This window comes from Salvelinus alpinus, chromosome 2 (assembly GCF_045679555.1).
Source record: "Salvelinus alpinus chromosome 2, SLU_Salpinus.1, whole genome shotgun sequence".
NCBI classification, from domain to species: domain Eukaryota; kingdom Metazoa; phylum Chordata; class Actinopteri; order Salmoniformes; family Salmonidae; genus Salvelinus; species Salvelinus alpinus.
In genome coordinates, this window is record NC_092087.1 from 91,364,533 (window position 1) to 91,380,935 (window position 16,403).

At 45.9% G+C, this 16,403-nt stretch overlaps 1 protein-coding gene across 2 annotated transcripts in view; it reads right to left on the minus strand.

Annotated features, from left to right (window-relative positions):
* Window positions 1-16,165, minus strand: part of LOC139568222 (DENN domain-containing protein 1B-like) — a 50,853-nt gene extending 34,688 nt beyond the window's left edge. For both annotated transcript variants that reach the window (XM_071389970.1, XM_071389969.1), the window contains exons 1-2: window positions 15,476-16,165; window positions 1,320-1,384 (exon numbers count right to left, since the gene is read on the minus strand). In XM_071389970.1, coding sequence (XP_071246071.1) covers window positions 1,320-1,384; window positions 15,476-15,492 — 82 coding nt within the window. In that variant the 5' untranslated portion in view covers window positions 15,493-16,165. The remainder of the gene's footprint in view (window positions 1-1,319; window positions 1,385-15,475) is intronic.
* Between the last annotated feature and the right edge of the window lie 238 nt (window positions 16,166-16,403).

Here is a 16,403-nt window from a genome sequence, read left to right on the forward strand (position 1 = left end):
TTTCCAAATGCCTGAAGGTACCATGTTCATCTGTACAAACAATAGTACGCAAGTATAAACACCATGGGACCACGCAGCCGTCATACAACTCAGGAAGGAGACGCATTCTGTCTCCTAGAGACTTGGTGCGAAAATTGCAAATCAATCCCAGAACAACAGCAAAGGACCTTGTGAAGATGCTGGAAAAAACAGGTACAAAAGTATCTATATCCACAGTAAAACAAGTCCTATTTCGACATAACCTGCAAGCCTGAAAGCCGAAGAACACCATCCCAACCGTGAAGCACGAGGGTGGCAGCACCATGTAGTGGGGGTGCTTTGCTGCAGGAGGGACTGGTGCACTTCACAAAATAGATGGCATCATGACGAAGGAAAATGATATGGATATATTGAAGCAACATCTCAAGACTTATTTCAGGAAGTTAAAGCTTGGTCGCAAATGGGTCTCCAAATGAACAATGACCCCAAGCATAAGTCCCGTGTGGCTCAGTTGGTAGAGCATGGCGCTTGCAACGCCAGGGTTGTGGGTTCAATTCCCACGGGGGGACCAGGATGAATATGTATGAACTTTCCAATTTGTAAGTCGCTCTGGATAAGAGCGTCTGCTAAATGACTTAAATGTTAAATGTACTTCCAAAGTTGTGGCAAAATGGCTGAAGGTCAACAAAGTCAAGGTATTGGAGTGGCCATCACAAAGCCCTGACCTCAATCCTATAGAAGATTTGTGGGCAGAACTGCAAAAGCGTGTGCGAGCAAGTAGGCCTACAAACCTGACTCAGTTACACCAGCTCTGTCAGGAGGAATGGGCCAAAATTCACCCAACTTATTGTGGGAAGCTTGTGGAAGGCTACCCAACATTTTTGACACAAGTTAAACAATTTTAAGGCAATGCTACCAAATACTAATTGAGTGTATGTAAACTTCTGACCCACTGGGAATGTGATGAAAAAAATTAAAGCTGAAATAATGTATTCTCTCTACTATTATTCTGACATTTCACATTCTTAAAATAAAGTGGTGATCCTAACTGACCGAAAACAGGGATTTTTTTACTAGGATTAAATGTCAGGAATTGTGAAAAACTGAGTTTAAATGTATTTGGCTAAGGTGTATGAAAACTTCCGACTTCAACTATATGTGTGTGTGTGTGTGTGTGTGTGTGTGTGTGTGTGTGTGTGTGTGTGTGTGTGTGTGTGTGTGTGTGTGTGTGTGTGTGTGTGTGTGTGTGTGTGTGTGTGTGTGTGTGTGTGTGTGTGTGTGTGTGTGTGTGTGTGTGCCTGTTTATACATACGTGTCTGTGTGTGTGTCTAAAAACTCACCTTTGTCTCTTGCGATTGGACAAGATGCTTCAAAGAACCAGTAGAAGGTTCTGTCAGGGTTTTCTCTGAAGAAACACACAACAACACCATGACATGAACAGTAGTGACAGAGTAGTGTTTCCCAAACCACTCCTCCAGTACCTCTCCTCCAGTACCTCTCCTCCAGTACCTCTCCTCCAGTACCACTCCTCCAGTACCTCTCCTCCAGTACCTCTCCTCCAGTACCTCTCCTCCAGTACCACTCCTCCAGTACCACTCCTCCGGTACCTCTCCTCCAGTACTTCTCCTCCAGTACCTCTCCTCCAGTACCTCTCCTCCAGTACCTCTCCTCCAGTACCTCTCCTCCAGTACTTCTCCTCCAGTACCTCTCCTCCAGTACCTCTCCTCCAGTACCTCTCCTCCAGTACCTCTCCTCCAGTACCACTCCTCCAGTACCTCTCCTCCAGTACCTCTCCTCCAGTACCTCTCCTCCAGTACCTCTCCTCCAGTACCACTCCTCCAGTACCTCTCCTCCAGTACCTCTCCTCCAGTACCTCTCCTCCAGTACCTCTCCTCCAGTACTTCTCCTCCAGTACCTCTCCCCCAGTACCTTTCCTCCAGTACCTCTCCTCCAGTACCTCTCCTCCAGTACCTCTCCTCCAGTACCTCTCCTCCAGTACCTCTCCTCCAGTACCTCTCCCCCAGTACCTTTCCTCCAGTACCTCTCCTCCAGTACCTCTCCTCCAGTACCACTCCTCCAGTACCTCTCCTCCAGTACCTCTCCTCCAGTACTTCTCCTCCAGTACCTCTCCTCCAGTACCTCTCCTCCAGTATCTCTCCTCCAGTACCTCTCCTCCAGTACCTCCCCTCCAGTAATTCTCCTCCAGTACTCCACAACTAACACAGCTTATTTAACTAATGAGGGGCTTGATCAGTTGTAGTTATGGAATACATCAAGGAACTGGACTGGCTTGGGAGACTGGAGGAGAGGTTGGGAGAATCCCTGCGATAATGGAGGAGAGGTTGGGGGAATCCCTGCGATAATGGAGGAGAGGATGGGGGAATCACTGTGATAGAGGAGAGGTTGGGGGAATCACTATGATAGAGGAGGAGAGGTTGGGGAATCACTGTGATAATGGAAGAGAGGTTGGGGGAATCACTGTGATAATGGAGGAGAGGTTGGGGGAATCACTGTGATACTAGAGGAGAGGTTGGGGAATCACTGTGATACTATAGGAGAGGTTGGGGGAATCACTGTGATACTATAGGAGAGGTTGAGGGAATCACTGTGATAATATAGGAGAGGTGGAGGGAATCACTGTGATACTAGAGGAGAGGTTGGGGAATCACTGTGATACTAGAGGAGAAGTTGAGGGAATCACTGTGATAATGGAGGAGGGGTTGGGGGAATCACTGTGATAGAGGAGAAGAGGTTGGGGGAATCACTGAGATAGAGGAGGAGAGGTTGGGGGAATCACTGTGATACTAGAAGAGGGGTTGGGGGAATCACTGTGATACTAGAGGAGAGGTTGAGGGAATCACTGTGATAATGGAGGAGGGGTTGGGGGAATCACTGTGATAGAGGAGAAGAGGTTGGGGGAATCACTGAGATAGAGGAGGAGAGGTTGGGGGAATCACTGTGATACTATAGGAGAGTTTGAGGGAATCACTGTGATACTATAGGAGAGGTTGGGGAATCACTGTGATAGAGGAGAAGAGGTTGGGGGAATCACTGAGATAGAGGAGGAGAGGTTGGGGGAATCACTGTGATACTAGAAGAGAGGTTGGGGGAATCACTGTGATACTAGAGGAGAGGTTGAGGGAATCACTGTGATAATGGAGGAGGGGTTGGGGGAATCACTGTGATAGAGGAGAAGAGGTTGGGGGAATCACTGAGATAGAGGAGGAGAGGTTGGGGGAATAACTGTGATACTATAGGAGAGTTTGAGGGAATCACTGTGATACTATAGGAGAGGTTGGGGAATCACTGTGATAATGGATGAGAGGTTGGGGGAATCACTGTGATACTAGAGGAGAGGTTGGGGAATCACTGTGATACTAGAGGAGGGGTTGGGGAATCACTGTGATAGAGGAGGAGAGGTTGGGGGAATCACTGTGATAGAGGAGGAGAGGTTGGGGGAATCACTGTTATACTACAGGAGAGGTTGGGGGAATCACTGTGATACCAGAGGAGAGGTTGGGGGAATCACTGAGATACTATAGGAGAGGTTGAGGGAATCACTGTGAAAATGGAGGAGGGGTTGGGGGAATCACTGTGATAGAGGAGAGGTTGGGGGAATCACTGTGATACCAGAGGAGAGGTTGGGGGAATCACTGTGGTATTTGAGGAGGGGTTGGGGGAATCATTGTGATAATGGAGGAGAGTTTGGGGGAATCACTGTGCTAATGGAGGAGAGGTTGGGGGAATGACTGTGATAGAGGAGAGGTTGGGGGAATCATTGTTATAATGGAGGAGAGTTTGGGGGAATCACTGTGAAAACGGAGGAGAGGTTGGGGAATCACTGTGATACTAGAGGAGAGGTTGGGGAATCACTGTGATAATGGAGGAGAGGTTGGGGGAATCACTGTGATACTAGAGGAGAGGTTGGGGAATCACTGTGATAAAGGAGGAGAGGTTGGGGAATCACTGTGATAATGGAGGAGAGGTTGGGGAATTACTGTGATAGAGGAGGGGAGGTTGGGGGACTCACTGTGATAATGGAGGAGAGGTTGGGGGAATCACTTAGAAACTAGAGGAGAGGTTGGGGAATCACTGTGATAATGGAGGAGAGGTTGGGGAATCACTGTGATAATGGAGGAGAGGTTGGGGAATCACTGTGATAATGGAGGAGAGGTTGGGGGAATCCCTTAGAAACTAGAGGAGAGGTTGGGGAATCACTGTGATAATGGAGGAGAGGTTGGGGAATCACTGTGATAATGGAGGAGAGGTTGGGGAATTACTGTGATAGAGGAGGAGAGGTTGGGGGACTCACTGAGATACTGGAGGAGAGGTTGGGGAATCACTTTGATAATGGAGGAGAGGTTGGGGAATTACTGTGATAGAGGAGGAGAGGTTGGGGGAATCACTATGATAGAGGAGGAGAGGTTGGGGAATCACTGTGATAATGGAAGAGAGGTTGGGGGAATCACTGTGATAATGGAGGAGAGGTTGGGGGAATCACTGTGATACTAGAGGAGAGGTTGGGGAATCACTGTGATACTATAGGAGAGGTTGGGGGAATCACTGTGATACTATAGGAGAGGTTGAGGGAACCACTGTGATAATATAGGAGAGGTGGAGGGAATCACTGTGATACTAGAGGAGAGGTTGGGGAATCACTGTGATACTAGAGGAGAAGTTGAGGGAATCACTGTGATAATGGAGGAGGGGTTGGGGGAATCACTGTGATAGAGGAGAAGAGGTTGGGGGAATCACTGAGATAGAGGAGGAGAGGTTGGGGGAATCACTGTGATACTAGAAGAGGGGTTGGGGGAATCACTGTGATACTAGAGGAGAGGTTGAGGGAATCACTGTGATAATGGAGGAGGGGTTGGGGGAATCACTGTGATAGAGGAGAAGAGGTTGGGGGAATCACTGAGATAGAGGAGGAGAGGTTGGGGGAATCACTGTGATACTATAGGAGAGTTTGAGGGAATCACTGTGATACTATAGGAGAGGTTGGGGAATCACTGTGATAGAGGAGAAGAGGTTGGGGGAATCACTGAGATAGAGGAGGAGAGGTTGGGGGAATCACTGTGATACTAGAAGAGAGGTTGGGGGAATCACTGTGATACTAGAGGAGAGGTTGAGGGAATCACTGTGATAATGGAGGAGGGGTTGGGGGAATCACTGTGATAGAGGAGAAGAGGTTGGGGGAATCACTGAGATAGAGGAGGAGAGGTTGGGGGAATAACTGTGATACTATAGGAGAGTTTGAGGGAATCACTGTGATACTATAGGAGAGGTTGGGGAATCACTGTGATAATGGATGAGAGGTTGGGGGAATCACTGTGATACTAGAGGAGAGGTTGGGGAATCACTGTGATACTAGAGGAGGGGTTGGGGAATCACTGTGATAGAGGAGGAGAGGTTGGGGGAATCACTGTGATAGAGGAGGAGAGGTTGGGGGAATCACTGTTATACTACAGGAGAGGTTGGGGGAATCACTGTGATACCAGAGGAGAGGTTGGGGGAATCACTGAGATACTATAGGAGAGGTTGAGGGAATCACTGTGAAAATGGAGGAGGGGTTGGGGGAATCACTGTGATAGAGGAGAGGTTGGGGGAATCACTGTGATACCAGAGGAGAGGTTGGGGGAATCACTGTGGTATTTGAGGAGGGGTTGGGGGAATCATTGTGATAATGGAGGAGAGTTTGGGGGAATCACTGTGCTAATGGAGGAGAGGTTGGGGGAATGACTGTGATAGAGGAGAGGTTGGGGGAATCATTGTTATAATGGAGGAGAGTTTGGGGGAATCACTGTGAAAACGGAGGAGAGGTTGGGGAATCACTGTGATACTAGAGGAGAGGTTGGGGAATCACTGTGATAATGGAGGAGAGGTTGGGGGAATCACTGTGATACTAGAGGAGAGGTTGGGGAATCACTGTGATAAAGGAGGAGAGGTTGGGGAATCACTGTGATAATGGAGGAGAGGTTGGGGAATTACTGTGATAGAGGAGGGGAGGTTGGGGGACTCACTGTGATAATGGAGGAGAGGTTGGGGGAATCACTTAGAAACTAGAGGAGAGGTTGGGGAATCACTGTGATAATGGAGGACAGGTTGGGGAATCACTGTGATAATGGAGGAGAGGTTGGGGAATCACTGTGATAATGGAGGAGAGGTTGGGGGAATCCCTTAGAAACTAGAGGAGAGGTTGGGGAATCACTGTGATAATGGAGGAGAGGTTGGGGAATCACTGTGATAATGGAGGAGAGGTTGGGGAATTACTGTGATAGAGGAGGAGAGGTTGGGGGACTCACTGAGATACTGGAGGAGAGGTTGGGGAATCACTTTGATAATGGAGGAGAGGTTGGGGAATTACTGTGATAGAGGAGGAGAGGTTGGGGGAATCACTGTTATACTAGAGGAGAGGTTGGGGAATCAATGAGATACTATAGGAGAGGTTGAGGGAATCACTGTGATAATGGAGGAGGGGTTGGGGGAATAACTGTGATACCAGAGGAGAGGTTGGGGGAATCAATGAGATACTATAGGAGAGGTTGAGGGAATCACTGTGATAATGGAGGAGGGGTTGGGGGAATAACTGTGATACCAGAGGAGAGGTTGGGGGAATCAATGAGATACTATAGGAGAGGTTGAGGGAATCACTGTGATAATGGAGGAGGGGTTGGGGGAATCACTGTGATAGAGGAGAGGTTGGGGGAATCAATGAGATACTATAGGAGAGGTTGAGGGAATCACTGTGATAATGGAGGAGGGGTTGGGGGAATCAATGAGATACTATAGGAGAGGTTGAGGGAATCACTGTGATAATGGAGGAGGGGTTGGGGGAATCACTGTGATACTAGAGGAGAGGTTGGGGGAATAACTGTGATACCAGAGGAGAGGTTGGGGGAATCAATGAGATACTATAGGAGAGGTTGAGGGAATCACTGTGATAATGGAGGAGGGGTTGGGGGAATCACTGTGGTACTAGAGGAGAGGTTGAGGAAATCACTGTGATAGAGGAGAGGTTGGGGGAATCATTGTGATAATGGAGGAGAGTTTGGGGGAATCACTGTGCTAATGGAGGAGAGGTTGGGGGAATCACTGTGATAGAGGAGAGGTTGGGGGAATCATTGTGATAATGGAGGAGAGGTTGGGGGAATCACTGTGATAAAGGAGGAGAGGTTGGGGAATCACTGTGATAATGGAGGGGAGGTTGGGGAATCACTGTGATAATGGAGGGGAGGTTGGGGAATCACTGTGATAATGGAGGAGAGGTTGGGGGAATCACTGTGATAATGGAGGAGAGGTTGGGGGAATCACTGTGATACCAGAGGAGAGGTTGGGGGAATCACTGTGATACTAGAGGAGAGGTTGAGGAAATCACTGTGATAGAGGAGAGGTTGGGGGAATCATTGTGATAATGGAGGAGAGTTTGGGGGAATCACTGTGCTAATGGAGGAGAGGTTGGGGGAATCACTGTGATAGAGGAGAGGTTGGGGGAATCATTGTGATAATGGAGGAGAGTTTGGGGGAATCACTGTGATAATGGAGGAGAGGTTGGGGGAATCACTGTGATAATGGAGGGGAGGTTGGGGAATCACTGTGATAATGGAGGGGAGGTTGGGGAATCACTGTGTTAATGGAGGAGAGGTTGGGGAATCACTGTGATAAAGGAGGAGAGGTTGGGGGAATCACTGTGATACTAGAGGAGAGGTTGGGGGAATCACTGTGATACTAGAGTAGAGTTTGGGGAATCACTGTGATACTAGAGTAGAGGTTGGGGAATCACTGTGATACTAGAGTAGAGTTTGGGGAATCACTGTGATACTAGAGTAGAGTTTGGGGAATCACTGTGATACTAGAGTAGAGTTTGGGGAATCACTGTGATACTAGAGTAGAGTTTGGGGAATCACTGTGATACTAGAGTAGAGTTTGGGGAATCACTGTGATAGAGGTTGGGGAATCACTGTGATAAAGGAGGAGAGGTTGGGGAATCACTGTGATAATGGAGGAGAGGTTGGGGGAATCACTGTGAAACTAGAGGAGAGGTTGGGGAATCACTGTGTTAGTGGAGGAGAGGTTGGGGAATCACTGTGATAATGGAGGAGAGGTTGGGGAATCACTGTGATAATGGAGGAGAGGTTGGGGAATCACTGTGAAACTAGAGGAGAGGTTGGGGAATCACTGTGATAATGGAGGAGAGGTTGGGGAATCACTGTGATAATGGAGGAGAGGTTGGGGAATCACTGTGATAATTGAAGAGAGGTTGGGGAATCACTGTGATAATTGAAGAGAGGTTGGGGAATCACTGTGAAACTAGAGGAGAGGTTGGGGTATCACTGTGATAATGGAGGGGAGGTTGTGGAATCACTGTGAAACTAGAGGAGAGGTTGGGGAATCACTGTGATAATGGACGAGAGGTTGGGGAATCACTGTGATAATGGAGGAGAGGTTGGGGAATTACTGTGATAATTGATGAGAGGTTGGGGGACTCACTGTGATAATGGAGGAGAGGTTGGTGGAATCACTGTGATAATGGAGGAGAGGTTGGGGAATCACTGTGATATTTGATGAGAGGTTGGGGGACTCACTGTGATAATGGAGGAGAGGTTTGGGGAATCACTGTGATAATGGAGGAGAGGTTGGGGGAATCACTGTGATAATGGAGGAGAGGTTGGGGAATCACTGTGATAATGGAGGAGAGGTTGGGGAATCACTGTGTTAATGGAGGAGAGGTTGGGGGCATCACTGTGATAATGGAGGAGAGGTTGGGGAATCACTGTGATAATGGAGGGGAGGTTGGGGGAATCACTGTGATAAAGGAGGAGAGGTTGGGGAATCACTGTGATAATGGAGGAGAGGTTGGGGGAATCACTGTGATAATGGAGGGGAGGTTGGGGAATCACTGTGATAAAGGAGGAGAGGTTGGGGGAATCACTGTGATAAAGGAGGGGAGGTTGGGGAATCACTGTGATAATGGAGGGGAGGTTGGGGAATCACTGTGATAATGGAGGAGAGGTTGGGGGAATCACTGTGATACTAGAGGAAAGATTGGGGAATCACTGTGATAATTGAAGAGAGGTTGGGGAATCACTGTGATAAAGGAGGGGAGGTTGGGGAATCACTGTGATAATGGAGGAGAGGTTGGGGAATCACTGTGTTAAAGGATATACTGTTTACAGCCATATGCTTCTAGTATACTGGCACATGACTTTATATGACCTCATAATCGTCTTAGCCTGTCACTGCTCTAAGGCCTTTATTCATGAAGGTCTGCTCTACAATTAGTTTTTGCCTTTGAGGTCATAATGAATAAGAGGGGGGGCCTGATCCCAGATCAGCACTCCTATTATGAGATGCTTTATCAATACAGGACCAGGATTCATTCACAGTTTCTCTCTCTCTCTCTCTCTCTCTCTCTCTCTCTCTCTCTCTCTCTCTCTCTCTCTCTCTCTCTCTCTCTCTCTCTCTCTCTCTCTCTCTCTCTCTCTCTGTATATATATATGTATATATATATATATATATATATATATATATATATATATATCTTTGTCTCTCTCTCTCTATCCCTCTCTCTATATCTCTCAATTCAATTCAATTCAATTCAATTCAAGGGGCTTTATTGGCATGGGAAACATGTGTTAACATTGCCAAAGCAAGTGAGGTAGATAATACACAAAAGTGAAATAAACAATACAAATTAACAGTAAACATTACACATACAGAAGTTTCAAAACAAGAAAGACATTACAAATGTCATATTATATATATACAGTGTTGTAACAATGTACAAATGGTTAAAGCACACAAGTTAAAATAAATAAGCATAAATATGGGTTGTATTTACAATGGTGTTTGTTCTTCACTGGTTGCCCTTTTCTTGTGGCAACAGGTCACAAATCTTGCTGCTGTGATGGCACACTGTGGAATTTCACCCAGTAGATATGGGAGTTTATCAAAATTGGATTTGTTTTCAAATTCTTCAAATTCAAATTCTCTCTCTCTCTCTCTCTCTCCATCTCTCTCTCTCTCTCTCTCTCTCTCTCTCTCTCGCTCTCTCTCTCTCTCTCTCTCTCCGTCTCTCTCCCCCTCTCTCTCTCTCATATACAGTCCAGTATGTATTGTTCTTTCATAAAGCCACTGGATGAGAGGGAGATGGAGAGGATTGCACTAGATCCTCCTTTACAGTCATTTGACTAAAGGACCATTTACTTGCCGAAATGACACAAAGAAGTACAGCAGAACACATCACAGTAGGAACAAGATCAGAACACATCACAGTAGGAACAAGATCAGAACACATCACAGTAGGAACAAGATCAGAACACATCACAGTAGGAACAAGATCAGAACACATCACAGTAGGAACAAGATCAGAACACATCACAGTAGGAACAAGATCAGAACACATCACAGTAGGAACAAGATCAGAACACATCACAGTAGGAACAAGATCAGAACACATCACAGTAGGAACAAGATCAGAACACATCACAGTAGGAACAAGATCAGAACACATCACAGTAGGAACAAGATCAGAACACATCACAGTAGGAACAAGATCAGAACACATCACAGTAGGAACAAGATCAGAACACATCACAGTAGGAACAAGATCAGAACACATCACAGTAGGAACAAGAGCAGAACACATCACAGTAGGAACAAGAGCAGAACACATCACAGTAGGAACAAGAGCAGAACACATCACAGTAGGAACAAGAGCAGAACACATCACAGTAGGAACAAGATCAGAACACATCACAGTAGGAACAAGAGCAGAACACATCACAGTAGGAACAAGAGCAGAACACATCACAGTAGGAACAAGAGCAGAACACATCACAGTAGGAACAAGAGCAGAACACATCACAGTAGGAACAAGAGCAGAACACATCACAGTAGGAACAAGATCAGAACACATCACAGTAGGAACAAGAGCAGAACACATCACAGTAGGAGCAAGATCAGAACACATCACAGTAGGAACAAGAGCAGAACACATCACAGTAGGAACAAGATCAGAACACATCACAGTAGGAACAAGATCAGAACACATCACAGTAGGAACAAGAGCAGAACACATCACAGTAGGAACAAGATCAGAACACATCACAGTAGGAACAAGATCAGAACACATCACAGTAGGAACAAGAGCAGAACACATCACAGTAGGAACAAGAGCAGAACACATCACAGTCGGAACAAGATCAGAACACATCACAGTAGGAACACGAGCAGAACACATCACAGTAAGAACAAGAGCAGAACACATCACAGTAGGAACAAGAGCAGAACACATCACAGTAGGAACAAGAGCAGAACACATCACAGTAGGAACAAGAGCAGAACACATCACAGTAGGAACAAGATCAGAACACATCACAGTAGGAACAAGATCAGAACACATCACAGTAGGAACAAGATCAGAACACATCACAGTAGGAACAAGATCAGAACACATCACAGTAGGAACAAGATCAGAACACATCACAGTAGGAACAAGATCAGAACACATCACAGTAGGAACAAGATCAGAACACATCACAGTAGGAACAAGATCAGAACACATCACAGTAGGAACAAGATCAGAACACATCACAGTAGGAACAAGATCAGAACACATCACAGTAGGAACAAGATCAGAACACATCACAGTAGGAACAAGATCAGAACACATCACAGTAGGAACAAGAGCAGAACACATCACAGTAGGAACAAGAGCAGAACACATCACAGTAGGAACAAGAGCAGAACACATCACAGTAGGAACAAGAGCAGAACACATCACAGTAGGAACAAGATCAGAACACATCACAGTAGGAACAAGAGCAGAACACATCACAGTAGGAACAAGATCAGAACACATCACAGTAGGAACAAGAGCAGAACACATCACAGTAGGAACAAGATCAGAACACATCACAGTAGGAACAAGAGCAGAACACATCACAGTAGGAACAAGATCAGAACACATCACAGTAGGAACAAGATCAGAACACATCACAGTAGGAACAAGATCAGAACACATCACAGTAGGAACAGGAGCAGAACACATCACAGTAGGAACAAGAGCAGAACACATCACAGTAGGAACAAGAGCAGAACACATCACAGTAGGAACAAGAGCAGAACACATCACAGTAGGAACAAGAGCAGAACACATCACAGTAGGAACAAGAGCAGAACACATCACAGTAGGAACAAGATCAGAACACATCACAGTAGGAACAAGAGCAGAACACATCACAGTAGGAACAAGAGCAGAACACATCACAGTAGGATCAAGAGCAGAACACATCACAGTAGGAACAAGATCAGAACACATCACAGTAGGAACAAGAGCAGAACACATCACAGTAGGAGCAAGATCAGAACACATCACAGTAGGAACAAGAGCAGAACACATCACAGTAGGAACAAGATCAGAACACATCACAGTAGGAACAAGAGCAGAACACATCACAGTAGGAACAAGATCAGAACACATCACAGTAGGAACAAGAGCAGAACACATCACAGTAGGAACAAGATCAGAACACATCACAGTAGGAACAAGATCAGAACACATCACAGTAGGAACAAGAGCAGAACACATCACAGTAGGAACAAGATCAGAACACATCACAGTAGGAACAAGATCAGAACACATCACAGTAGGAACAAGAGCAGAACACATCACAGTAGGAACAAGAGCAGAACACATCACAGTAGGAACAAGATCAGAACACATCACAGTAGGAACAAGAGCAGAACACATCACAGTAAGAACAAGAGCAGAACACATCACAGTAGGAACAACAGCAGAACACATCACAGTAGGAACAAGAGCAGAACACATCACAGTAGGAACAAGATCAGAACACATCACAGTAGGAACAAGAGCAGAACACATCACAGTAGGAACAAGATCAGAACACATCACAGTAGGAACAAGATCAGAACACATCACAGTAGGAACAAGAGCAGAACACATCACAGTAGGAACAAGATCAGAACACATCACAGTAGGAACAAGAGCAGAACACATCACAGTAGGAACAAGATCAGAACACATCACAGTAGGAACAAGATCAGAACACATCACAGTAGGAGAAGAACACATCACAGTAGGAACAAGAGCAGAACACATCACAGTAGGAACAAGATCAGAACACATCACAGTAGGAACAAGATCAGAACACATCACAGTAGGAACAAGATCAGAACACATCACAGTAGGAACAAGATCAGAACACATCACAGTAGGAACAAGATCAGAACACATCACAGTAGGAACAAGATCAGAACACATCACAGTAGGAACAAGATCAGAACACATCACAGTAGGAACAAGATCAGAACACATCACAGTAGGAACAAGATCAGAACACATCACAGTAGGAACAAGATCAGAACACATCACAGTAGGAACAAGATCAGAACACATCACAGTAGGAACAAGATCAGAACACATCACAGTAGGAACAAGAGCAGAACACATCACAGTAGGAACAAGAGCAGAACACATCACAGTAGGAACAAGAGCAGAACACATCACAGTAGGAACAAGAGCAGAACACATCACAGTAGGAACAAGATCAGAACACATCACAGTAGGAACAAGAGCAGAACACATCACAGTAGGAACAAGATCAGAACACATCACAGTAGGAACAAGAGCAGAACACATCACAGTAGGAACAAGATCAGAACACATCACAGTAGGAACAAGAGCAGAACACATCACAGTAGGAACAAGATCAGAACACATCACAGTAGGAACAAGATCAGAACACATCACAGTAGGAACAAGATCAGAACACATCACAGTAGGAACAGGAGCAGAACACATCACAGTAGGAACAAGAGCAGAACACATCACAGTAGGAACAAGAGCAGAACACATCACAGTAGGAACAAGAGCAGAACACATCACAGTAGGAACAAGAGCAGAACACATCACAGTAGGAACAAGAGCAGAACACATCACAGTAGGAACAAGATCAGAACACATCACAGTAGGAACAAGAGCAGAACACATCACAGTAGGAACAAGAGCAGAACACATCACAGTAGGAACAAGAGCAGAACACATCACAGTAGGAACAAGATCAGAACACATCACAGTAGGAACAAGAGCAGAACACATCACAGTAGGAGCAAGATCAGAACACATCACAGTAGGAACAAGAGCAGAACACATCACAGTAGGAACAAGATCAGAACACATCACAGTAGGAACAAGAGCAGAACACATCACAGTAGGAACAAGAGCAGAACACATCACAGTAGGAACAAGAGCAGAACACATCACAGTAGGAACAAGATCAGAACACATCACAGTAGGAACAAGATCAGAACACATCACAGTAGGAACAAGAGCAGAACACATCACAGTAGGAACAAGATCAGAAAACATCACAGTAGGAACAAGATCAGAACACATCACAGTAGGAACAAGAGCAGAACACATCACAGTAGGAACAAGAGCAGAACACATCACAGTAGGAACAAGATCAGAACACATCACAGTAGGAACAAGATCAGAACACATCACAGTAAGAACAAGAGCAGAACACATCACAGTAGGAACAACAGCAGAACACATCACAGTAGGAACAAGAGCAGAACACATCACAGTAGGAACAAGATCAGAACACATCACAGTAGGAACAAGAGCAGAACACATCACAGTAGGAACAAGATCAGAACACATCACAGTAGGAACAAGATCAGAACACATCACAGTAGGAACAAGAGCAGAACACATCACAGTAGGAACAAGATCAGAACACATCACAGTAGGAACAAGAGCAGAACACATCACAGTAGGAACAAGATCAGAACACATCACAGTAGGAACAAGATCAGAACACATCACAGTAGGAGAAGAACACATCACAGTAGGAACAAGAGCAGAACACATCTAGGTGGATAAGAGGGTTGGGCCCGTAACCTAAAGGTCACTGGTTTGAATCCCCAAGCTGACAAGGGAAAAGATCTGACGACGTGCCCTTGAGCAAGTCACTTAACCCTAATTGCTCCTGTAAGTCGTTCTGGATGAGAGTGCCTGCTGAAATGTAAAATCACAACAAGAACATCCCACCTCGCCAGTAATATGTACAGGGAACATAGGAGGAAGGACCAGGGCTGAGGACTGACTGTCTGGTTGTGTAGAGGCCTCTATCCTGTCTCTACTACCAGATAACTGACAATGAAAAGTATCAACTTTAAAAGTAGAAGTGAATGATCAACGTTAAAGACAGTAGTATTCAACAAACTGTGCAAGGAGAATGTATTCAGGTCAACAGAGAATAAGTAGTGGAAGAATACAAGTGAGGCCTTGATTCTTCTTTGAATACGGCTACTAGTCCCATCACAATGCCGACGGCTACAGTGTTACCGCAGGCAACTGTGCAAACATGCTTCCTGTGCAGCCGAGAGAGAGGAAGTGATAGAAGCCGCAATAACAGAGAGGAGAGAGGAGAGAGATTGAGAGAAAATAGAGAGACGTTAGACTTACTTTAATCTTGAGCCCATGGTGTTGGTCCGTGTAGCTGTGTGTCCATGTGTCTGTCCAGTGGGGTCAGAGATCCTTAGGTTCAGAGTGAGAGGGTCATACTTGCAACCTGTTGTCGGCAGACACACACGCTGACGTACGGTACACACTCTTCTGCTTACATACAAGACAGCACCCTGCACAGTCAGCACTGAACAGATTACTTCCTGATATCTGTGTGCGTGTGCGCGTGCATGTGGTCTGTGGCCGATTACGTTGCTCTCTCTCTCTCTTCTCTCTCTCTCTCTCTCTCTCTCTCTCGCTCTCTCTCTCTTTCTCTCTCTTCCTCCCTCTCCCTCTTTCTCCCTCTCCTTTTCAGTTCTCTACCAACTCACCTCTGTCCCTTTCAGTCATCTCTGTCTGTGTTCCTTTCTCTCACTCTCTCCCTCTCTCTCTGTTTCTCTCTCTCTCTCTGTCTCTCTTTCTCTCCCTCTCTCTCTGTTTCTCTCTCTCTTTCTCTTTCTCTCTCTCTCCATCTTTCTCTCTCTCTCTCTCTCTCTCCGTCTTTCTTTCAATTCAATTCAATTCTTTCTCTCTCTGTCTCTCTCCGTCTTTCTCTCTCTCTCTCTTCATCTCTCTCCGTCTCTCTCTCTCCTCCCATTCTTTCTTTCACTCCCTCTGCCACCCCATCTCTCACCATTGACTTCACACTGCAGTCACGTTTAGAGGAAGTAGTAATGGTCAGGAGTCTAGGCTGTACTTCCTGTTTGGTGTCATCATCACCCCTCCCCCCTTCATTTTTATAAAATCTGACTAAACTCGTTGTTCAACTCAATGTCAATGGTAATATACTGTCTGTCCCAAATGGCACCCTATTCCCTATCTAGTGCACTACTTTTGACCAGAGGGCCCATAGGGAATAGGGTGCCATTTGGGACACAGTCAGCAGTCC